This window comes from Vipera ursinii, assembly GCF_947247035.1.
Source record: "Vipera ursinii genome assembly, chromosome: 5".
Lineage (NCBI taxonomy): Eukaryota > Metazoa > Chordata > Lepidosauria > Squamata > Viperidae > Vipera > Vipera ursinii.
Window position 1 is genome coordinate 86,737,076 of NC_139518.1, and position 26,155 is coordinate 86,763,230.

The 26,155-nt window shown below is 42.0% G+C and overlaps 1 protein-coding gene across 2 annotated transcripts in view; it reads right to left on the bottom strand.

Annotated features, from left to right (window-relative positions):
- SORBS1 (sorbin and SH3 domain containing 1) overlaps window positions 1–25,697 on the bottom strand; it is a 129,213-nt gene extending 103,516 nt beyond the window's left edge. The window contains exon 1 of one of the 2 annotated variants that reach the window (XM_083364622.1): window positions 25,323–25,697. Coding sequence is in view for 1 of the 2 variants with exons in the window: in XM_083364621.1 (XP_083220747.1) it covers window positions 25,063–25,079 (17 nt within the window). In the remaining variant the exon portion in view is untranslated. Of the gene's footprint in view, window positions 1–25,062; window positions 25,262–25,322 lie in introns of those variants that run through there. The other variant, XM_083364621.1, reaches the window with a different exon arrangement.
- Between the last annotated feature and the right edge of the window lie 458 nt (window positions 25,698–26,155).

Genomic DNA, 26,155 nt, shown 5'->3' on the forward strand with positions numbered 1-26,155 from the left:
CTCCGAGGGCAGTTCGTTCCAGAGGGTTGGTGCACCCACAGAGAAGGCTCTCCCCCTGGGGGTCACCAGCCAGCATTGCCTGGCCGACGGCACCCTGAGGAGGCCGACTCTGTGGGAGCGAACCGGGCGATGGGAGGTTGACATTGGCAGCAGGTGGTCTCGCAAAGTGCTGAAGTTCTCAATTCTTAAGAAAATTAAAGCTAAGTGTCAACTAAAATATTTGTTAGTCTTCAAGTAAGAAGATTTTAATAAAGCCAATGCTAAGTACATTCAATGTCAGGAGTAGTTTGAGAAGAAGCACAAGATAGCTATTAATTTGTAAGAAGTTCTAAAAATGCAAATAATTCCAGTAACGACAGCAAAAGAAATCAGTCTGGTTATACAATATCATTGTGATAATCTCACAATGAAAATGAATTCATACAAAAAAAATTGAATCACCAAGAAAGAGTATAGATCGTAGAGTTGGAAAGACAACAGGATAAGCGTATGTAAGCTAAGGATGCGAACAATTACAAAGGTGTTTTAGACATATTCAAAATACTGTTCATTGACAATATGCTAATGAATAATGTTGACAAAAAGGTAGTTCTATTCAACTGTAATTTGACTTTATCCTTCTACGAAAATCATGTTGACCAAAAAGAATTTCAGCTTGAAGTTAACAGAGAAATGGCCAATGAATAACTTTTTACTTGAAGAAGTTTCAATCTTTAACTAAAGGTTTTTAAAACCTAGACAGAAAGGAACTGCTGATGGTCCAGCTGAACCTTTATCCAATTCCTGTGAGATAGTCTGGAGAATGTGAGGCGACAAAAGATTGCAGGAGAAATAGAGAAAAGGGAACTTGGCCAGACTGACACCAATACTTGGAAGAAGCAAAAGCAGATCAGAAGAACTTGAAAACATGCTGTGATACTAGAAGTCACCATGTAAGTGCAAAAAGAAGTCTTTCCAACCTACCTTTGTCTCATTTCTTGATTATGACAATGTTAAGGACACAATATAGCTTACTTTCAGAAAAGCATTTGTTATAACTCATATTCTGGTTACCAAGATATAACTATTATGTGAAAGTCATGTAAAAATGCTAATCAATGGTTTCACCTCAAACTGTGGTGAGGAATGAAGTGTGATGCTGTACAGTCTTCAGCATTTTAATTAATAATTTCGATGTAGGAAATTGCTTTCCTATTTCTTTACATGAGAAACATTTGTTATTACAGGAGATGATGGAATACTTTGGACTATAAATTCTTACTTGGCAAACAATTTCCACTATAAAGACTACCTACAACACGTGGAATAGATGTCCCATACCTAGTTATAAAAAACAAAAAACTATTTTAATATTTGATTTTAAAATCTTCAACTTAATACATTATCAAGAGAATATGGATGAAGATCAGGAAAAAATCCTTTATATGTTGAAATCGGTACACAAAACCATTCTTTCAGCGTGTAACAAAATAAGAGGCAACATAAAGGAACAAGATGCCAACTTAGATATACAAACCCAGATCCTGACTACAACCAAAGAACTAACAATGCAGAAAAAGGTTCAGAAGTGGAACAACTAAATACTAAGACAGAGGACCCAATTGACCAACAGATCCAGCCAATGGGAAAATCAGAAAAAGGAGTGACAACATTGAAAATGGAAAATTTTTTTTACATAAACCAGAAAAAATTCAGGGAAAGGAAGAAGAAGAACAGATCGAATGGAAGATAAACTTATCAGGACAATTGTACATGAATACAATTGGGCTAGTTCTTCCAAAAAACTATAATTAAATGGTCTTTCTTATTTCAAATAATATATATAATAACACAAGGAGAACTGTTGGAGGATTCAAAAGTACTGACATGGAAGGTTAGTTGGCAAAGGAAGAAGCCAGAGTAAGGCTGAAAGAAACTAGGGTTTTGATTTATTCGAGGGGATTTCATACTACTGATTAGAGCAGACATGTCAAACTCATGACATCACGTGACATCACGCAACGTATCAGGATGGTTTTGCCATTGCTGGCAATGGGGTGGGCACGGCTTCTGGATGACTCGTCCGGCCCAGGGGCCGGCAGTTTAACACCCCTGGATTAGAGGATTGAATATGGATACTTTTTAGAAAATAAAGTAACATTACTGTATAATTGAATAGGTAAGATGTGTAATAAGATTAATAGACTTTTGGTTTAATATGGTGAAAAATAGATAACTTTTGGAAAATAGAATAAGATTATATGCAAATAGATAAGATGTGTATTTAGAAAATTAAATTTTGTTATAAAAAGGAAAAAATGTAGAAGTTGAGATAGGGGAAACTCTGGTCACATAAAGCTTGGAAATTAAAATATACCAAATGTTAATTTGGATATGGATGGAAATTTCAATAACAGGACACTGATTGTATATAAGGATTGAATGCAAACACAATTAAGATATGTATAAGCTAAAAATTATTGATAAATGTAACAAAAATGGTTTTACTTAGTTGATAATAATAATAACTATATTAGCCCAATAGGAGATAGGAGATAGGGAAAAAGGGGAAAAGAGAGGAAGATAGGGATAGTAGATAGGGAAAAAGGGAAAAAGAGAGGAAATATCTGATGTTGTAACTTGAGATTTGTGCTAAAGATTTATGTATGTTATTGAATTATTGATTATCCAGTCACCACATTGCTTTTTAAATGTTTAATTGTAACATTAGAAAACTAATAAAATATAACAAAGACTTGTTCTCTAAAAGCTACTAATTTTATCTCGCTATTAAAATTTGCCACAGTTCAGAATAAAATGTCTAATATTAATATTTTGCTTCTACATGAAAACAAGGAACAAAGAAGTTTGTTCCTTCACTTAAGCTCCAAGTGGGATCCAAACCTTTTCAGAGGAAGTTTAATGTATGTCAAAGGAAATGAAACTGAATATTGGAATGAGCTAGTGTCCAACCTGAGCTTCCTTCATTTGAACTGTAGAACTGCAGAGTTATTACTTTTCTTTACAAATACATTTATATTTGTTGGCTTGATCCACATAGATGCTTGAAGGCAAAGGCCAGCAGACAGAGATTCAAGGAATACCATTCCCTGAATAAGCCGCTAGTGACTAGTCTAATTGCAGATACAGAAAAGCTGTAACTGCAGATAAAGAAAAGCTGTAAGTAATAATGATAAGGCTCAAGAAACACATCTCTGTTCCCAGATCTTCCTAGTCCTCACAATATCTTGCTCTTGAAGGCCACGATCCTGGAGTTCTCTCTGTATTTACTTCCAAACATCAACACTACAAGGTAGATTGGTCAGAGAGAAGAGAGAGAGCAATTCATTTAAAAGCACTCATTCAGATCCATGGCTGTGTACTGTCTTGGACTGTCTTAAACCAGGGGGGTCAAATTGCCGGCCTGCGGGCCAGATGCATCATAGTGAAACCACACCCACCCCATTCACAGCAATGGCAAAAAAGTCGTGATATGTCACGACAAGTTACGTGATGTTGCTAGTTTGACACCCCAGCCTTAAACACTGGTGCTGTGACCCCTTAATATAAATTATTGTGCTTAAAACATACATACACACAGCCTAGTAAACTCAATGGTTTTCCTGGAATGGATTTTTAAAACAATTGAGCTTGGGTGTGCATATCTTTCAGATTTTGTTTGATGAAATCAATTGCTCAGTTATGTGACTATGTTCATCTGCCAACTTGTCTAGGAAGAGCAGTCAGGGTCCTTCAACAGATTGAAGGACAGATTTTCCCATCAACGTCCTTATTGAGACTTCAATAAGCATCATTCTACAAACCTCTGTATGGATGAATCCATTTAACTGACTCGCTTTCTATTGTTAAACTACATAATAGAGAAAACTGCATTCACTTAAAACTAGAAATCGACTGATCTCTATACGTTTTCAACCTTCACCCAGAACACATCAGAAACCCATTGTTTGCCTAACTTTCCAATACAACAGACTCAGCAAACAGAGCGATAACTAAAGAATTTAAATCCAACATTTCACTTCAACCAGTGAAACAAAACAAAACAAACAAAAGCCAAACAGCTCCCCAGGAACAAAATACTCCAAAATAGAGCCAAGGAGAAACAAACTTTTTTCAACTCCTCATTTTGCTAAATAATGTATCATTAGAGTTTTCATCCTACTATGGGCAATGGGCAATCCCCTTTTGCATGCTCAATGGAAGGCCTACACTCATTTCATCATCCAACCTAGAACACTCTTATTGGGACAGTAATAGATCTTTCTAGAGTGCTATTCATTGACAGGCTAATTCTGCAGAGACAGGAAGGAAGGAAGGAAGGAAGGAAGGAAGGAAGGAAGGAAGGAAGGAAGGAAGGAAGGAAGGAAGGAAGGAAAGAAGGAAGGAAGGAAGGATTGATTCTAAGAATCAGTTCTGTTTATAATTATCCAGTTTGAGATACCACTTCCATAAAAAAATAACACTTTGACTTGGGGGTAGAAGCCTAGATTTTAGATTTATCAAATCCACAGTAGAGGAAATGCCTGTCTTAACCAAGAATGTCTCACATGCAAAGTTGGTTCAACTACCTCTTCAACATGGACATGCTAAAGTCCCAATACACAAATTGCCTCTAAGGGAAACAGCACTGAAGGCTAAGTCCATACATGGAATAAAATGTTCACTGCAGCCTTAAGCCAAGGAATGTTATTTAAGGCATGATAAACTTGAGGCAAAACAGAGCCGTCAAATGCAAACAATTAAGCACATTTTATTCAATGTCAAATTAAAACAGAGTTCAAATAAACAAAAAAGTGAAGTTCTACCATTCCTACAAATATAAGATCTTCCTTTGATCTTGGATATTGGATCTTTACCCAAGAAAGTTCCCAAGCAGCAGAAATGTTCTCTCCAGAAATGGTTAGAAAAGGAAAAGAACTGAGAGGTCAATTAAAGAGGATGGAGAGTGTCTGTGCATGCATAGTTGGGACAGGGATATATTTTATTTATATTTTACAGTATTTTATTTATTCCGTCTGGCAAGGCAGCTGAGGAGGTTATTGCACTTTAAGGTCAAATGATTATTATTTTATTGTCCTACACTGAGCCAAAAGACTCAATCAACAAGTGAAGGGTGGGCCATTCCCACAGCTCTTCCAAACAAGGTAATTTTGCCTTTTGGAATTTTAAGGGGAAAGATAGGCCTATTAAGATTCCCATTTAAACTCCTCCAACAGTTTAAGACCCTAAAACAGGCAAGTCAAACTGCCGACCCGCAGGCCGGATGTGTCACAATGAAACCGCATCCACCCCATTGCCGGCAATGGGGAAAGTCGCGATACATCACGACACGTCACGCAATGTTCCGAGTTTGACACCCCTGCCTTAAACACTGGTGCTGTGACCCCCTAATATAAATTATTGTGCTTAAACACACACACACAGCCTAGTAAACTCAACGGTTTTCCTGGAATGGATTTTATAAACAATTGAGCTTGGATGTGCATATCTTTCAGGTTTTGTTTGATCAAATCAATTGCTTAGTTATGTGACTATCTTCATCTGACAACTTGTCTAGGCAGAGCAGTCAAGATCCTTCAATAGGTTAGGGTGAGTTTGACATGCCTGCCTTAAAAGCAGGTTGTAATCATGGCTCTGCCTATGGCAGTCTCATGATATCACCAGCCATGTAGCCCATGGCCCTCAGAAGGCAGTAAAAAGGGACTTCTGGTTTGCCATCGCGGCTGCTGCGGCCCCTGGAAGGTGAGCTCCACTTTCTGCGTTCGGTTTCGCTCCTCTGGGGGACCCTGGAAAGGGTTGAAAGTAGGGGTGACGAACAAGGAGGGGACCCCCACTTGATCGCAGGAGGATGGTAGCCCTTCTGCTTGATCCGGGGCAGCCCTCCAAACCGGCAGAGGAAAGACCGGCCGTAGTAATATGGCTCATCACTAGGCTGCAGACAGCCGAAGTCAAACTCACCACCAAGCACTTCGAAAGCAATGTGGATGAAACAGGGTGAGATCCAATCTCAAGTATTTTCTTTTTCTCTAAAAGCTGTCCGAAGTATCTTTCCCCCTGTGAAGAGACAGGGAAGGGAATTTCTATCCCACCCTCTAAGAATAGCAGTGACTGACTCCCCAGGGGAATTAAAGCACTAAAAGAACAATTTTAATCTAATTGGATTTATATGTTCCTGAAACTTGGGGATCAAAAATTTTCCTATTTTTATTGGAGACTTTGCTTTTATCTACAAAAAAGAAATAAAATTGGAAAAAGAATTATAAAAATTTTGGACCTAAAAAACTTTAAACAGCATCAGTGACATCTTGTGGCAACGTTTGGTATTACAACTTATTTCCTAAAAGAGACTTGGCTCGAAGGCCAGACTTTAGATAAGACTCTTTTGACCATGGCACCACCTGTGAGAAACTCAGCTGTAAAGAGAACAGCTGGGTGGCATAACTGGCCTACTTAAACTATGAATGTAAACCTTTAATGACTTTCAGAGTTATATGTGGGGTTTGACCAAGAAGTTGAAGGGTAAAGAAGAGACACCAGCATTTCTATCATGGAATAAATGGTATATTTGGATGGATAAAAGATTAAAGAAATGAGGGTGGCTTGGAGGTTGGTCAAAAATGAAGTGATATAGTCTTTGTTAATGAATAAGCTTTGGAGTTGGATGGTTATAAGAGACTTAATGAGTGGAGTATAATTGTTAGTTTAGAAGTAGAAATTTTTGAAATGGTTTTCAATTTTTTGATTTCTTCGTTTTTTGTATACTGTAAATGTTTTTTGTCTTTGTTGGTGTATGGTGTGTTTTTAACACAAAATGTAAATAAAGATTTATTTTTTTTAAAAAAAGAGTTATATGTGGGGAATTGCTTTCCTATCTGTTTATTTGTCGAATATTGGTTACTATATGAGATGATGAAATACCTTTGACTATAAAAAATCTTGCTTGACAAATGACTTCTACTATAAAGACTATCTATAAACATGTGAAACAGAGGTCCCATACCTAGTTATAAAATTATTTTTAACATCTGATTTTAAACTTCTCAACTTTACACCTTATTAAAAGAATATGGATGAAGACCAGGAAAAGATTCTTTCCATGTTGAAAGCAATACACGAAACCATTCCTTCAGCTTGTGATAAAATAAGACCTAACGTAAAAGAACAAGATGCCAGCTTAGATACACAAACCCAAACTTTGACTACAACCAAAGAACTAACAACGCAGAAGATAACAGAAGTGGAACAATCAAATATTAACACAGAGGACTCAATTGACCAACATATACAGTTAATGGAAAATCCAAAAAAGGGAGTGACAACACTGAAAATGGAATAGACTTTCTATATAAATTAGAAGAAATTTGAGAAAGAACAACAGATTGAATGGAAGATAAACATATCAGAGCAATCATGGGGAATTGAAATAATAGGGAGAGAACTTAATGAATACAAATGGGCTAGCCCAGGGGTAGGCAACCTCAGGAATTCTGGGAGTTGAAGTCCATGAGTCATAAAAGAGCCGAGATTGCCTACCCCTGGGCTAGCCCTTCCAAAAAATGGCAATTAAATGGTCTCCTTTATTTCAAATAACATATAATAATAGAGGGAGATTTATTTGATGATCTAAAAGCACTGATATGGGAGGCTAGTTGGCAAACGGAGAAAGCCAGAATTACGTTGAAGAAAATTGGGGTTTTGATTTATTAGAGGGGATTTTATATTATTAATTAGAAGGTTAAAAGGAGAAATTGAGATAAGGGGGATTTTGGTCATTAGATTTAAAATATTTGGGAATTAGTTGAAAATAAGAATTTTATCTGTTTAATATTTAAAAATTAGACCTAAAAGAAAAGAAAAAGAAAAGAAAAAAATTATGAATATGTTTGATTTATTGATTTATTGATTAACCCAGGCAATATATATATAATGGTTTTGATTTATTAAAACCATTTAATATGGTGGGAAATAGATAACTTTTAGGAAATAGAACAAGATTATATTCAAATAGATAAAATGTGTATTTTGGATATTAAGATTGTGTTATGAATTGAGATAAGGGAAATCAAAGGTTAAATTGGAATATTGATGGGAAACTAAAAATTGGGGAAAAATTAGTAACAGGATATGGATTGTTTATGAAGATTGAATGTAAAAAGTAATTAAGATAAGCTAAAAAGTTATTGATAAATGTAATAATGATGTTTTTACTGAGTTGATAGAATAAGAACTGTGTTAGCTTAAATATGAGATAGTAGATGATAAGGGAAAAAGAGGAAATATTTGATATTGTAACTTGAGATTTGTACTAAAGATTTTGTTATTGAACTATTGATTAACCCAGCCACCACGTTGCTTTTTTAAATAAAATGTAAAATTGGAAAATTAATAAAATATTATTTAAAAAAGAAGGGTGGAATTGCTTCTTCCAAATTATTTGATGCAGTACAGAGTGGCTTCAGAACAGAACAGAATTACAGAGTTGGAAGGGACATTGGAGGTCTTCCAGTCCAACCCCTGCTCAAGCAACAGACCCTATACCATTTCAGACAAATGGCGGTCCAATCTCTTCCTAAAAGCCTCCAGTGATGCAGCACCCACAACTTCTGAAGGCAAGCTGTTCCATCCATTGCTTCTGGTACTTTGGAAAATAGGTTGACACCCCCCCCTTCTTTGTGGCAGCCCCTCAAATATTGGAAACTGCTATCATGTCATGCCTAGTCCTCCTTTTCACTAGACTAGCCATACCCAATTCCTACAACCGTTCTTCATGTTTTAGCCTCAGCCCTCTAATCATCTTTGTTGTCCTTCTCTGCACTCTTTCCAGAGTCTCAATATCTTTTTTATGTTGTGCTGACCAAAAGTAGATGCAATATTCCAAGTGTGGTCTTATTAAGGCATTATAAAGTGGTACTAACACTTCATGGGATCTTGATTCTATACCTCTGTTAATGCAGCCTAGAATTGTATTGGCATTTTTGGCGGCTGCAGTACTCTCCTGGCTCATATTTAAGTGATTGCCCACTAAGACTCCAGGATCCCTCTTGCAGATACTGCTGTATTGTATTGTATTGTATTGTATTGTATTGCATTGCATTGCATTGCATTGCATTGCATTGCATTCTATTCTATTCTATTCTATTCTATTCTATTCTGTTCTGTTCTGTTCTGTTCTGTTCTGTTCTATTCTATTCTATTCTATTCTATTCTATTCTATTCTATTCTATTCTATCCCATCCCCCACGCACCCACTTCCCCAAATATATCTTCAGATGTCAGCTAGAGGGAAGATTAATCAGTTCCAGGAACCTCTGGAAGGAAGCTGGTTAATGGCTCCAAGCTATCATCTAAGAGAGATTTGGCTCAAGCACAGCTGCAGCAGGACAGCCCTGAGGCTTCAGGTGGAAAAAGCATGCAAGCTGTAGCCAGTCAGTGATGAGGAAGAGGAGCTGCCTTCTGCACCTGATCCAAGAACACATAGGGCACAGAAAAGGCAGGAGCAGAGAGGATCAGCCAGATTACTTGAGGAGAAAGCCTTGCTCTTCTTGATGGGCTGCACCAGAAGCTGGCTATTTAGCACAGCAGACAGATGGAAGCGATGCTGGGAATATGTTCGTTTCCTAACTGTGGGTTTTTTATGCTTTCTGGCCGTTGTGATTGTTGCCTCATTTTGGATTGACACCGTGCCTTGACTTGGATTGTGCTTTGTGAACTCTGAACTTTTCTTGCCTCATAAACCCTCTTGTATTGTGGATTTAATTTTGCCTGGTGGATTTATTTTGGTTGAGAAACTTTCAAATGCCTTGTGGAATCATTGGCCATTGCTCTGTGAACTAGCATTGGTCTGCTTGTGGCTGGACTTAATTGGGACAGTTATGGGTTTTTGGTGAAGGGAGTTGCAGTGCAATGTTAATAAGTATTAGTTATATATGTGTGAGAGAGCGGGACAGCACCCATGTGAGCACAGGAGTGCTGGGACAAGTGGAACATCCAGAACTGGTTGTAAGTACCGCTTGTTCAGTGCTGTCATAATTTCAAATGGTTGCTGAACAAGTGATTGTTATATGAGGACTACGGTAATTTAGTAATTAATGCAACCAGACTCCCAGAAACTCTTATCATATATTAGAACAGAGAAAGCACTTTTTTTAAAAAAAGGCATTGAGGGCCATGGGGGCGGGGCACTGCTGTAATGTTCCCCAAAGGGTGGGACTAAATTGGCCATGTAAAAACCCAAACAAACCATTACAGAGGAATCCCAAGGCCACACAAATGCAGCTACAGTTGTAGTATGGTGACCAAAATTGGTTGCAGTATTCCAGGTGTGGTCTTACTAGGGTTTTATAAAATGGTACTAATACTTCATGTGATCTTGATTCTATGTCTCTGTTTATACAACCCAAGATTGTATTAGCTTTTTTGGCGGCTGCTGCACACTGCTGACTCATAGTCAAGTGATCATCCACTAGGACTCCAAGGTCCCTCTCACAGTTGCTTTTTTGAGCCAAGTGTTACCTAATCTGTACTCATAACTTTGATTTTTCCTGCCTAAATGTAAAACTTTGCTTTTTTCCACATTAAAACTCATTTTGTTGGATTGGGCCCATTGTTCCAGTTTGTCAAGATCTTCTTAAATCCTGAGCTTGTCTTCTGGGGTGTTGGCTACTCCTACCAGTTTGATGTCATCTGCAAATTTGATGAGTTCCCCTTCAATTCCCTCATCTAACTCATTGATGAAGATATTGAATGTACTGGGCCTAAGACGGAACCTGGGGGGTACCCCGCGGATGTAGTGCCATTGACGACTACTCGTTATGGCTTGCCAGCCAGCTATAGATCCATCCGGTGGTGATGTTGTCTATTCCACCTTATTCTAGCTTACCAAGGAGTAGGTTGAGGTCTACTTTGTCAAATGCCTTATTGAAATCTAAGCACACTGTTTCGCTGGTCTACTAGTTTAGTCACTTTATCAAACAATGAGATAAGATTAGTTTGGCATGGTCTGTTTTTAACAAACCCATGCTGTCTACCAGTTATGACTTTGTTTGCTTCTACCTTGGAGATCTTCTAGTCCTCGGAGATCTTCTAGTCCAACTCCTGCCCAAGGCAGAAGTCCTTATGCCATCACAGACAAATGGATGTCCAATTATTTCTTGAAAAACCTCCAATAATGGAGCATCCATCTGTTGAAAGAAAAATCTTCATCAGGGTCCAGTCTAAGCTGGGAATAAATAAAATGGAGAATGCTTTAGAAAGAAGGTTGCAGATTACTGAAGAGAGGAGCCAGACAAAGATGGCTCTGGGAAACCTGACCACATGTAGATGGGAGTGGTGGGTTTTTATACCTTCTGGGGCTGAGGCTGTTTCCTGTTCCTGTTTGAGGCTTTGTATTTCCTATGTCATGTACTTTATTTATTTTTATTTTTTTTATTTTAATTCCATTTATATCCCGCCCTTCTCCGAAGACTCAGGGCAGCTTACAAGCTTAGCAGTAGCCTTCATTCTATGTATATGCCTGCTTATTAGGGCTTTCACACACACCCCAAGCGGCATTATTACAAAGTCAGCTTATTGCCCCCAACAATCTGGGTCCTCATTTTACCTACCTCGGAAGGATGGAAGGCTGAGTCAACCTTGAGCCTGGTGGGATGCGAACCTGCACTAATTTGCAGGCAGCTGGTGTTACTTAAGGAGGCATTAGCCCACTGCTCCACCAAGGCCCTTTGACCTGAGTCTGAGTGTGCCCTTTTGGTATTGGTGTGTTAACCATAATTGTCTGAAATTTTAAATACAGAACTAAAGCCTACCCTCTCCCCCATTTGGTCCAACACAAAATGCATATTTTCCTTACAACTTCTGCTTGTTATAAAATCTCCCTTGCATGAACTTGCAGGGTCACCAGCAGATTCTAATCAATCCTTCCGCTTTCACAAAGGGTATCCCAGAATCTGGGAAGGAAGATGGGAACTTGTAAACTATGACAAGCTTGGTCCACTGGCACACTCTATCTCGAAAATGGACCAACCAGCTCCTTGGCAGTTAGCAAAAGGATCAGGAAGCCCCTGTGGTAATGAATTTAAACATAAGCTAGACCAGGGCTTTTCAACCTTTTCACCCATTGTACCTCTTTTAGGATATGGCAACATCCGAGTACCACCAGTCGCCTAGAAAGGTGTCAAAAACGTGATGACCAAAAAAAAAAAAAGGAAAAAAGTGATAAAGTACAGGTAGTCCTCGAGTTATAACAGTTCGCTTAGTGAATGTTCGGAGTTACAGCAGCACTGAAAAAGTGACTTATGACCATTTCCCACACTTATGACCACTGCAGCATCCCCAGGGTCACGTGATTTACATTTGGATGCTTGGCAATTGATTCATATTTCTGATGGTCATGTGATCCCCTTTTGACAAGTGCTAAGGCAGGACTTCCCTCAGAGCCTCCCTCTCTCTCATTATAATCTCCTTCCTTCCTTTTTCCCGTTTCTTTTTTTCCTCCCCTCTTCATTCTTTTTCTTTTTTTCCTTCCCCTCTTTCCTCCTTTTTCCTTCCTTTGCTCTCTTCGCCTCTTTCCTTCTTTTTCTTTCCTCTTTCCCTTTCTCCTTTCCTGTCCCTTCTTGGATGCTCAAATGCACAAGAGGAAACATTTCTCAATGCCTCCTTGGCTTGTGATCAAATGCCACTTTTGCTAGTAGTTTGTGCTCAGTCTTAAAAGACTGAGAACAAACCAGGCTCAGTTTATTCCATTTTGTGGGGGCGTCCACAGACAACAGTAGAAAATGGTGGCTGTGATAGTTGATCAGAGTTCCTCTGTTTTTTATGTGCAACAGCTTTAGCATTTAGGAACAGAGGTAAGTTAGTTGCTTTTTTATTAATACATAATCCTTAAAAGGGCTCTCCTGTAGGGATCCTGCCATGGTCTAATTCAGACTGGAAATATAGCAAAGGAAAATATTTTTTCCTTCCTTCCTTCCTTCCTTCCTTCCTTCTGTCGGGCCGGGCACGCCCGACATTCAGACGGGCCGCGGGGAGACTCACCCGACCGTCAGGCTCCTGCCGAGCGCCCCGTCAGGCCCCGAAGCCTCCCGCCAGCGCCCATCGCCTTCCAGAGGGCCAGGACAGCGTACGGCCCTCCCCAGCCGCCCGAAACCTTCTGCCGGCGCTCGTCGTCTCCCGGAGGACCGGCTCGGCATACGGCCCCTCCCAGCATCCCCGTGACCGCCCGAGGCAACGTACCGGGCCGCAGGGACGTTCGCCGGCATCCTCGTCTCCTCGCCATGCTGCCGGGCTCCAGAAACGGCTGGCCACGCCCACACCACTCCGACGGGCCGGGGAATGGGACAATTGAGAGAACGGCGCAGCGGCGGGCCGCCTGTCAGCTGGGGAGGCCGTGAACCAGCCAGCCGGCTCCCAGAAGCTGCTTACAGGCCGGGATGGAGCTGTGCGATGGGCTGGGCGAGGGCTGCCCTGCGCCCGAGCTGCAGGACGAGAATGGGTGCCCGGGTGGGCCAGGGGGTGACGGAGACGACCGGTGGGCCGGGGAGGGGTTTAGAGCGCAGATTGCAGCGGTCTGGGGTGGTGAGGGGACAAAGGAGCCTAGGCAGAGTTCTGGGGGGACGGAGGGAGGTTTAGGCTGGGGGGTAACTTACCGGCTGCATTGGTGGTGGGATGGGAGCCAAAAGGAGGGAATCTTGGGAGGCGGTGTTTAAGTAGGGTGGGGGCGTGGTGGTGTGATTAAGGGTGTGGTGGTGGGAGTCGGCTCTGCCGGATATTTAACAGCGTTGACTGTGCTGTGAAGTCAACGCTGACTTCATTTGTCTTTAAGCAACTGTTTATGCGGAAAATAAACACGGCTAGAAGAACCAGCTCCCGTTCCGGTTTCCATCTTTGGGTGACTCGTCGGACGGGGTCTGATACCTTCCTTCCTTCCTTCCTTCCTTCCTTCCTTCCTTCCTTCCTTCCTTCCTTCCTTCCCTGATTCTCATTCCTATCTCTTTCCTTCCTCCGTGCTCAGGAAGGGATGATGGGAGCGGGCCGGCCGTAGCTATCCCACATGGGCAGGGGCAGTCCCAGTGAAAGGAAAGTCTGGTGGCTGTGAAGCTAGGTCAGCGAGCGGGCGTGGCACTGATCTACGACCTGGCTGTGGCCATCAAAACCAACACATGCTCAGCCTTAGATCCATGGAGCAGCCCTGGGGCCAGTGAGGGGCTACCCCACCCCCTGGGGGTGTAGACAAGAGGCGGAGAGCTCGGGGTGCCGGTGTCCTGGGAGAAAGGGAAATGCTTCTCCTGCCTCTTTTCTGAGCGGTCAGCAGGTATGCCGGGTGCTCGCCACCTCCTGTACACACACCCAGGGGGAAGGGTGAGGGGGCAGCTCCTGACTGGCCCTTTCCCATTAAAAACTTCTTTCAGATCCTCCTCTTTCCTCCCCCCTCCTCCTTTTCTCTTCAGTGCACCTCCAGCTCCTAGAAGCGCCAATCCGATGGAGCCCAGCACTGATCCTGGGGATTCTGCCCAGCCCCCATAGCCCTGCAGAAGCACCAATCAGCTTGTAGCCACACACGCCGATCCTGGGGCTACTGCAGCCCTGCAGCTCCAGCTCTCTCTCCCGGGCTTCTATGATGCTACCACCACTTCACCTCATTCCCCTCCCCTGCTACAACTTGTCTAGGATGGTTGCGTACCACCAGACAGGTGCCAAAGTACCACCAGTGGTATGCGTATCTAGCCTTGAGCTAGACAACCCTGGGTAACCCTTATCAGATTCCCCAATGCCTTCAGTAATGGCAGAGCTTCTAATGTGCTGCCTTCACTGGGAAGGCTGGGATATATTCAGAGATGGATCTGCCTTGAAAATAGCCCATGTTGAACAGTCAAACATCAGCAGAGGAAATGCTTTATGACATTTGTATTATGTCATTAACTGCTTTATGATAATTTTTATGTTATGACATGTTTATAAAATTTGCCAAATTTCAATTCCATAGGAGTTATGGGTCCCAGACTTTGGATACATCTGAGGTCCTTTGGTTCAAAACAGTTTGCCAAGTTAAAGATTATAGGAATCAATTTTAGTGTCGTAACCGAAGGTATAACAGAATATAGATTGAGGCCTAAAGAAAACTTAACCAGAAGCCAAATTTCTGTAGTCTAATCCTTTTATGCTTTTGAATCAATCTGTGAGAATCTAGTTTCTTAGTTATGAGCAGGTGCTGGGCACTCAACAACTGTCTTTGAAAAATAATTGTCCTGTTGCCCATTGAAAGATTGCTTAATAACAGAATCTAGAAACTTTAAAGCAGGGGAAGGCAGCTTGTTTTTGATGGGACCCATACTTTCTTATCCCTTTTTCTTGGTCAGCTGAGGGGCATAAGAATGAGGCATCACCTTGATGCTGTGATGTCATTTTAGAAGACAAACCACAGTGACTATTGCTAACTCTGATGATGCAAAAACATGCAAATGGATACCATGATGTTATCATGCAAGCCCATCCTTGTACATTTGTGTCTTAAAGTCAGAAGGAAGGATACAAGTCACATGGTTTATGTCATCCGTTTGCCACATGTTTCAACATTTGCCCCTCTTCAGACACACATGGAAAGAACTGAGTTTTCACCAATGTTTTTAAAATATTTGGAGTTGAAACCTTGGCTACTCAAGGTCTCTTACATGAGAATACAACATTCAAGACAAGAAATAAGTTGGTATGAACAATTTCCTTTATAAGCAAATAAAAGAAAAAGAAACCACATGTACTCAACAGAGTCTAATTTTCTTCTTTTCCCACTTGTAGTTTATTTCTCTACTAACACAAGAGACTTTGTTAGTCTAATCTTGAATACTGAACTGGATGATTTCCAATTTTTGCTAGCTACTTCCATGCTTAGTGTTCATATAAAGCACTCAACAAGTTGTAACATACTATGCCATTATTTGGTTTCCTGGACTATTTTCAAAAAAGCACATGAGATTCATTTAATGTCCTATCTAAAATTGCATTTATATTTTCACCAATCCAAAATTCCCCTGTGTTGAAGGACATATGAGATAATAAACAAATTGAGTGGAAAAAATGCATTGGATTAAGAGCATAAAAGACTGTTTTTTTCTGAGAGTATTAAGCAATATAAGCCATTCAACATCATTTCCAAATATACCTTATTTTATCAAAGAATTCATCTTTCCATAAAATTCAGCCCCTGTGAATTTGAACACTGCACTGTGTCAAAACCTGTCGATCACCTTTTCTATATGTTTCTATGAAAACAACACTTCCAATTCATAATCTAAGATTTAACCCAGGGGTCTTCATACTTGGCCCTTTTATGACTTGTGGAGGCTAGCAGAATAAAAAAGCATGATATACACAACAACTATTTCTAAGTTCAAAAAAATTGTTAAATTAATTCTTTTCATTGTCATGGTAGGAATAGAGTTACACCACAAGCTGCCACATCAAAGCAAGGAGAAATCCTCCATTAGAGACCATTATCTTAAAAGGGTATCCTCCATTTGCCACTTTCTTTGTTATCTGCCCAAAACTTCAGAGAACTTTAGCACTGGAGTATTTTCAGTCTGGAAAGATTAGTATTTTATCACAGTTCTACTTGAAATCTGAGAGATTCATTTCTCTGTCCTCTTCTACTACAAATCAAGACCCTGAAATTTGGGGATGTTGGACACAAAGGGAGACTCATATGTTTGTCATGTCTCCCTTATACATTTGCAAATTGTACTGTCTCAGGTAAGCTAAATATAACTTTAAGTCATCCAATTATTTTAAGTTATTTTAAAACAAAAATGCCCAGTTAATGACTACGTTCCAATGACAGCCCAGTCATGTGGTTGACATGGGCAGCTATAGAACTTAAATAAACATCAACACCTTTTAGTTTTAAGAGGGGAAAATTAAGTTTTACAACCAATTCCCCATCCCATCCAGGAGTTCTACTTGGATCTGCTTAACCAAAGATTTAATAAAATAATCAAAATCGTCTTCTCTCCTTTCAGATGATGATCACTTATCCAGTGGGAAACATACTCTTTCTTGGACATGGTCAAGTAGTAAATAGGTAGTCATTTGCTGGAGACACTTTAAACTGGGCCTTAATTGAGTAGGGGTCTGGAGTGGCCCCTTCTACCTCTTTGATACTATGAATGTTTTCCAGCAGATGAGAAAGTCTTTTCGATATTTTGGATAAAAAGTACAAAGAGAAATACTCTTGCAGTTTCTATATGTAGCTGCAATAACAGCAAAACCCAGGGCCAGTTAAATCAGTGGTAACCAGTTTAAAAGCTTTAGAGCCAAATCCATTGTGCCTTTTAAAAGAAAGGATTTGGTCCACTGATTTTGCTTGTTGTTTAGGCTGCAGTCCCTGATTTGGGAATAAGCTAATGACTGGAAACAAAGTGGATAGAATTGAATCTTCCTACTTTCTGAACTGTGTCCGTTAATAGAATTAAGTGGGGAAATTCTGGCTTCCTCCTGCACAGGGAAGGGCAGAAGTAAAACTCCTATCATACAAGTAAATATTATCATTTCCTGAGAGGAAGATTTACTTTTGAGTAAGCTACATAATGCAGCTCATGGCTTGGCTTCAGATTATCTTCAGAACTGGCTGTTCTGACTGCCACCCAATCAGAAGAACTTGTTCTTGCATTCCCACCCCACTTCTGTACTTAGCCAATTTATTTATTTATTTAGTTATATTTATATACCGCCCTATTCCCTGAGGACTCAGGGCGGTTTACAGGGAATTAAAAATCCAAAATACAAAAATTAAGAACAAATTAAAAAGTATTAAATTAACCCTGTAGTCAGTTAAAAAACCCCAAATTAAAAATTCTTCCTCAGTCTGGGCCCGAGAGCTGAAAAAGCCAGGTCTTCAGGCCCCGGCGGAATGATCGGAGGTCGGGGGCAGTCCTCAGCTCCACCGGCAGCTGGTTCCAGAGGGCAGGCGCTCCCACTGAGAAGGCCCTATCCCTGGGTGTCACCCGCCGGCAATCTCTCACCGGCGGAACCCTGAGCAGACCCTCCCTGTGGGAGCGCACTGGGCGAAGGGCGTTTGATGCCGGCAGCAAGTGTTCCCTCAAATATCCCGGACCCAGGCCATGTAGGGCTTTATAGGTGATAACCAGCACCTTGAATTTCACCCGGAGGGCAACCGGAAGCCAATGCAGCTCGCGGAGTAGAGGTGTTACATGGGAGTATCGGGAAACCCCCATTACAACTCGCGCGGCCGCATTCTGCACCAGTTGAAGCCTCCGAGTGGTCTTCAAGGGCAGCCCCATGTAGAGAGCGTTACAGTAGTCCAAACGGGAGGTCACAAGCGCATGAGTGACTGTGCGTAGGGCGTCCCGGTCCAGATAGGGACGCAACTGGCGCACCAGGCGAACCTGTGCAAAAGCCCCCCTGGTCACGGCTCCTATGTGATCTTCAAAATTGAGCCGTGAATCCAGGAGGACGCCCAAGTTGCGAGCCCTATCAACGGGGGGTAACACGGGGGGTAATTTGTGATCACTGTCTTTCAGTAAACAGTAAATAAGCCCAGCAGCAGGGACTTATTTTTTATTTCCAAATGGAGGAATCATGAGTTATGGTCCAAAGTAGCTACAGACAAGTATGTGCATCAGATCTGAGCAGATTCATACTGGGTTATGTGATAGATTTAGGAGATGCCCAAATCATGAGCAAGTCCCACCTTAGGCATGAAAGCCGGCTGGGTGACTTTAGGCCAATCACTTTCTCTCAGTCCAACCCACCTCACAGGGTTGTTGTGGTGGGGAAAATGGGAAGAGGAAGGTGTGTTAGGTATGTTCGCTGCCTTGAGTTATCAGTAAAAATAATAAAAGCGGGATACAAATAAGTAAATAAACTATCCCACACTCCCCAAAAAAATCAGAGAAAGGGGAGGACAACTTCTCACACAAGAAATAAACTGTATGTGGCAACATTGCTCTAGAGTCTAGCATATATTTTCACAATAGGAAACAACCAGATCTGGTAGAGAAGCATAAAATAATTCTGGCAATGATTTTGTTTTTGTAGGCTTGATGATAAACCATTTCAATGTATAAACAAAAACAAAAGATAAATAGACATGCAGACAGATATTTCACAGATTCTCTTTTAATATATGTATCATTGCTTCTACAGGAACAATTTTAAATGCAACTAGTGATTTTTCACATGTATTATTAATGCTCGTGGTTTTGCTTTCTGAACCCAGATGCAGGAGCTTAGGCTGGGCTGCTATTGTGTTCATGCACAACACAAAAACAAATTCAATGTTATAAAACAATTAAAACCTCAGAACTATGAAAAGGAAATGCAGCTAATAAAAAATGAAATATCTATATCAGAAACAGAATTAAAGTATATTACTGCTAAACTTTTAAAGGTAATATAATAGAACAAGAAAGTGAAAAAGGGGCAGACTTTCACATGTGCATATTATACACATCGATACACAGAGGTAACACACTGCAAAGACAAAATCCACCCCACACACAGTGGAAGGAAAAGGACTCAGCTGCAGTGCACAAATCCTGAGAACCAGGGATGGGCAGACTGATAGACACACCTTAAAAAGAAAGGAAGGAATGAATGGGGGAGCAATGGGGGAGGAGACAGACACAGAGCAGAAAGGAGTCTTTATGTGGACAGAGGCTGTTCCCAGCCCCAAACTGCCCACTTTGCTCAACAGTTCTGACTGAAAGCAGAATGAAAATGTTAAAGTTATTTTCTACTACTGCTAGCCAAGCTTTCTTGGATTAAGGCCCCTATTTAATTGGACAGATTCCAAGTCAGTCTGAGGCAAAGTTGCCTCAACATGGAGTTTCTCTGTATGATAGAAAAAGTCCTGTGAGGTGAGCTTGGCTCCTGATGACTGTCCATGGATAGCTCCAGGAAGACTTATTTATATTATATAGAAATGTATTTCCACTTGCCTTCTTCCAGGAATTTTTTCCCCATTTGCCTGCCCACTCTACGACCATGTAGTAGTACCCTGCAGTCTCTCAGTATCAACCACATCTGGCCCAGCTTCATTTGAAACCAAATCAGAGAAGGGCAAGGCAAGGCTAGATCAAAAGAAGGAGCTTGCTCAAAGGTCTTGATCAGGAGTCTTCAAATTTGGCCCTTTTATAACTTGTGAACTTCAACTCCCAAAATTCCTCAGCCAGGCACACAAGTCATAAAAAGGCCATGTTTGAAGACCCCTGGTCCTGATGCTGCAAGCTAGAAGAGGCAGTGATGACAGAGAAAGAGCCTGCCTTCCATTGTCCCTTTACAACAGCTAAGTTCTCTGTCTTTGCTGCTGAGAAGGGGGAGACTGTCCCCCTTCCCTCCAGAGCAAGGAGGATGAAACACCAGCTCACTTAATGACAGCAGCAGCCAACCAGCTCATGGAATGGCCACCGGCCAAGTCACCCCCAGCTGAGATGCTGTAAGAGCTACCTTTTTCCTTCCCTGGGGAAAACAGCTTGGTCTGCCTGTCAGCCTTTAGCCTGGAAAATATCACTTTCGCTTCTGCCCCAGAAACAGCCATCCACTCCTGGCCATGATTTATTCTACTTCAAGGCTGTTGCTTCCCCTGCTATTTCAGCCAGAAAACAATACTCCTCAAAGAGCAGAAGGCAATAGTAGCCCCACTCCCATTTTTTTTCCTCTCTATTTTGTTTGTTGGGCTGGTCTCCTACATCTATCTCCACATGGCACAGCTGAGTTACACCTCGGCAAAGAAGTTCCCATTCACATCGGGGTACCCAAGATGGAGGAAATGAATGCAAGAAGCAAAGGGAACTCCAAGCAGATCCCAAGACACCACCTCAGAACAGCTGGTTTGAAGACAGAACAAGTCCCCCAATTGTTGCCAGTTGCATTTCCAACAAGAATACACCACCCTCTGCCTTTCAAACAGGTATGAAAATAAACTCCATTAATCTGCCTTCCCCTATTTTTACAGGCAGTTTAAAAACTAATTCCTCTATAAAACCCATCTCCTCCCACTTTTAAAATATATTTAACAATAGATCCTTTCTCTGTTGCCAAGGAAGAGGGTGGAAGTTCTGACCTCCCCCCCCAAGGGTCTCATTTCTCAAAAAAAAAGTCTCCCCTCCATAAATCAATCAGGATATTGCTTCAGCTGGCTAAGGTACACCGACTTACCACCATTAGCTCTGTCTTCTCCCCCAAAGATCCTCTTCATGAAGGCTCAGAATCTGCAACTGGTGCAGAATGGAGCCAGAGTAAGGAGATGGCAAAATGAGACCATACAATAGAAGGACAGAAATGGTTGTACAAATTGCTGGAAAACTACTAAGCCTAAGGTAAGATGATAAACTCTGTAAAATCTTGGAAGTAGCAAACCTAGCTACTGAGGTCTATTGGGGATGCTGCTTCTGTACTCTGCACTGGGCAGGGAACAGCCTTCTCAGTGGCAGCACCCCAACACAAAACTCTTCTCTAAGAGAACTCCTGTTAACTTCCAGGTTGTCTTCTTTTAAGCAAGCTGAAGACAAGCTTGCTCACCATATAATTAGACCAAAACCAAACTATCTCCTACTTTTTATATAGGAATTCTGTCTTATGCAGTATCAGTAGTTGAACTATTGATTATTTTAACAATAGCAATAGCACTTAGGCTTATATACTGCTTCACAATGCTTTACAGCTCTCTCTCTAAGCATTTTACAGTCAGCATATTTTCCCCAACAAACTGTGTCCTCATTTTACCAATCTCAGAAGGAGGAAGGCTGAGTCAACTTTGAGCTGGTCAGAATCATATTGCCGAACTGCTGGCTGTGGGCAGTCAACAGAATTAGCCTGCAATACTGCATTCTAACCACTGTGCCACCTTGGCTCTTTTTAACTGTTCTTTTTTAATAAAACTGTACAAAAATACATAACTACCCTATGAAATATGTCCTAACAAATAAAAGATAAATCAGCAATTCTTGCTGGCTTTGCTTTGCTTTCAGAATTGGTTTCCTAAAAGTTTTTTATGTCATAAGATTAACACCAACCAAACAAGCAGAAAACAACAATCTAATCAAGAAAACAACATTCCCATCAAAACTGACAGAGCAAGCTACTATATATAAACAAAGAGCAAACCCTACTCCCTTCTAAAATTATATAGGTATAGGTGGAACTTGGCTCAATAGCAAGATAGTTTGGAGTCCTAATGGAGAACCACTTAATTATGACCCAGCAATTTGCTGCAGCTGCAAAAAAAAGTCAATCCAGTCCTAGGCTGCATTAACACAGGGATAGAATCAAGATCACGTGAAGTGTTAGTACTGCTTTATAGTGCCTTGGTAAGACCACATTTGGAATATTTGATCCAGTTTTGGTCACCACAATATAAAAAAGATGTTGAGACTCTAGAAAGAGTACAGAGAAGAACAACAGAGATGATTGGGCTAAAACATATGAAGAACAGCTGCAGGAATTGGGTATGCCTACTTTAGTGAAAAGAAGGACTAGGGATAACATAATAGCAGTATTCCAATATTTGAGGGACTGCCACAAAAAAAGGGGTTAGCCTATCTGAAGGCAGGATGAGAAGCAATGGATGGAAACTAATCAAGGAAAGAAGCAACCTAGAATGAAGGAGGAATTTACTGACAGTGACAACAATTAACCAATGGAACAGCTTGTCTCCATTACTGAAAGTTTTTAAGAAGACACTGGACAGCCATTTGCCTGAAATGGTATAGGGTTTCTTGCTTGGATGGGGGTTTGGACTGGAGGACCTCTGGGGTCCCTTTCAACTCTATTATTCTCTTCTGTTATTCTTTCTATGATTGTGTGTATTCATTCTATCAAGCCCAAAGAAAGTCTGGAATGATATAGGCCAGGGGTTTTCAAACTTGGCCCTTTTATGACTTGTGGACTTCAACTCCCAGAATTCCTCAGCCAGTGTGCCTGTCCACAAGTCATAAAAGGGCCAAGTTTGAAGATCCCCTGGTATAAGATCTTCTGCCACGGGCAGGGATTAGGACTGGGAGAACTCCAAGTTCCCTTTCAACTTTGTTCTATGTTCTAATACTGAAGATGTTATCTAGTCTGGTAATGAAATGTTTGCAAGCAAACAGCCAAACTCACAGAGCACCAATCTCCACAGTTCAACCCTGAACTACATATATATTCTTCTACTGGTAGAACAAAGTATCTACTGCTGCTCTATCACTATCTGTAAAGGCTAGCTCAGAAATGTGATTGGACAATCAGGCCCATTGGGACAGGGGTGGGTTTATCTTTGCAAAAGACTCCAGAGAAAATCTTTTCATCTGACATCTCCAACAACCATTCATTTTTCTAATCCTCCCTTCCATATAAACGTGTACCAAGTGCTGAACTGTAATTAATATCAATGCAAGTAGCATTAGCAATTACAACTAGGACTTGCAACTTGGTACTTAAGCAAGGTAGTTGCTAAGTGAAACTATTACTATGTTTATGATCTTACTTCAGCTTTCCTTTTTTTATATAGATCCGTAAAGAAATGTAAGGACTGTTCAAAGTTTCTTTTTTAATCACTGTCATAACTGCAAATAGTGGGTATAAGAGGCAATCACTAAGCTATAACTATTTCTTTAAGAACAGAGAAAGAGATTCAGATTCCTTTTTTGTGAGAAACAGATGCAAATGTCCATCTATTTTCACACCATTTTAATACCTGGTTGCATCTTAGGACATCCTTTCCCACTAACTATGCCATCTGGTTTCTTTAAAACTATAACTTTACAAATGCTCAGGAAACATGGTCTTGGTAATGCTGACTATATTTTCTGAGAGTTGCAGTCTTAATGTGGGTGTATAAATGCATCTATACCCAATATGAGTTTGTTTTCCTGGTAGGAAGCATCATATTTTGCCCTCTCCTTTGTCAGTCAGAAGATAGAATCAGAAAATTGGTGAGTGTTGAAATTTACTTTGTGATCGAAAAGTTCTTAATACAGTACTTGACGAATTCCAAGAGGTTATAACAAAAGTGCTGTTTAATACTAATTTTTAACAAGATTAGCTAAGTAGATTAACTAACTATGCTATCATAAATGACTTTTGTTATAAAAAAAGATCACATTTCAATGTCTAGTGAACATGTTTCTAATCAAGGCTGGCATTTAGATAACAAACACTTGGTTATTTTACTTTATAATCAAGTCCACTGGTAACAATCTTATTTTCCATTCCTAAAGACTGATTCCAAAAGTGGACTGGAAGAAAAGAGGCAGCACTCAGTGCTGTCACAAACTATCCAGGATGTAGGGCAGCAGCAGGAATGAGCCGCAGCACAGTAGAAGCAAGCTTGCAGTGACAGAAATGCACCGTCACATACATTGCAATATCACCAACAATAAAAAGCATTTCTCCACCTCTCATCAAACATGATATTTAATCTAGTCATTAGTAAACATGCAGGGATAGAAGCACTGGGCCAAAGGGGTTTTTCCTCCTTATTCTGCAGATAAAGTTAAAATCTGTTTCCCTGACAGCAAGCCTGGGGAGATTCACAGCATCTGTATTGCTTTCCTCTTTACAGTCATCTGACTTAAATCCATGCATCCTGCTAAACAGCGCTCAGCCATGCCAGAATCTTAGCCAGGGCTCTTTCCAAACAATATGCTAAGCCAAGACCAAACCAAACATATCGCGCTTCTTGCGATGAAGGAATCCAGCCTTAAGTCTTTTTTTATCCCAGGAATGCATCTGATACTATTTATTTTTCTGCAGGCAATCCCTAACACCAAAGTCACCCAATTCCTTGGCGCGTGTTCCAATCACCTTTAGCCTGCCGATGCCCCACAGCCCTGTTTTCCCTCCAGATCACCAGCCCACTTTCCCCGGCAAGGGCTCCACAAAAGGCGAAGCGACGCGCCGCGGCCCGGGGGACTCTTGCGCAGGAAAGACGGGCCGCACCCGCTGTAAGGTCCTGAGGCATGGAAGCCCGGGGACCGGTGGACGGGAAGAGGTGGATGCCTCCGCTTGCCCATCTGCGCAAAGGGCACCGGCTCCCCCCTTCCCCGCCGCAGCCCTGGTAAGGGCGCGGGAGCTGACCTTAAAATGGACTCCATCCGCTTCCCCTCGGGCGGCCAGAACAGGGCTCGGCAGAGCCAGGATGTGGCGAGCCCGGGAGACGCCTCCGGCAGGACCGCGGAGAAGCGAATCGCCCAGCCCGCTGCTGGCGCGCCGCCCTTTGACCAACGCTCCCCTCTGGGCACGAGCGGGCGCAGCGGCAACCCAGCCCGCGCGGACCGCCCCCTTGGCGGACCGCAAGCTCGCTTGCCCCGCTCGGCCTGGCTCCCAGCCGCTCTTACCTTACCCGGCGGCGCCGCCTCCTCCTGCTGGCCGCGCCTTGCAGGCCGAAAGCGCAGCCCGGCGGCGCCGAAGAGGGGGCCGCGCGTTTTCGCCCCGGTGCCCGGCGGACCCGGAATCTGCTTCCCGATGCGCGAGCGCCAACAAGCGGCCTCGCCCGCGCTCGGGGGAAGAGGAGCTGGCGGAGCTCCGGCCGCGGCGGGAGTGCCGGAAAGGCGGCCCGCTTGCCTTTGTCTTTCACGCAGAGGCAGGAAACCGGGCATTGCCGGGGCCGGGGGCCTTAGCTTCCCAGCAGCCTTGCCCCCCCCCCCTTCTTGAGCAGGGCAGGTTAAGAAAGCAGCCTCTCGAGTAACGGTGCAGCGGCTCGCACCCTCCGAGCGCTGCAGCTTGATCCGAGTTCGAACACGCAGCACGCCAAATTCGGCGCTTAACAAAGCTCTGCGGGTTCGCCAACGCACTGGACCGAGAACTACGCGCACAAGCTGAGCTTGCACGACGCACAGGGCTGGAAAGCGGTTGGCTGCGTGGGTGTCGCGGGAACACGGCCATTCACTGACAAAGGTGTAAAAACGCACACGCCGCCACCACCATCATAACATGTGGCCCTTGATTTTCAGGACAAGTCCCTGAAACTTGCCAGAGATAAACAATCCATGTATTTGGGATTGCGTTGAAGAAAGAAAATGAAAGGGAATTAGCGTCAAATCCTAAACCAATGACATTTCCTCTAATGGTCCTTCAAAAGATTCTAGATTGGGGCTACGTAGAGCCCACTATTTCTTTTGGTTGACCTTAATAAACCTCTTGAGGCCACTGAGTTTTATCTGTTGAAAAA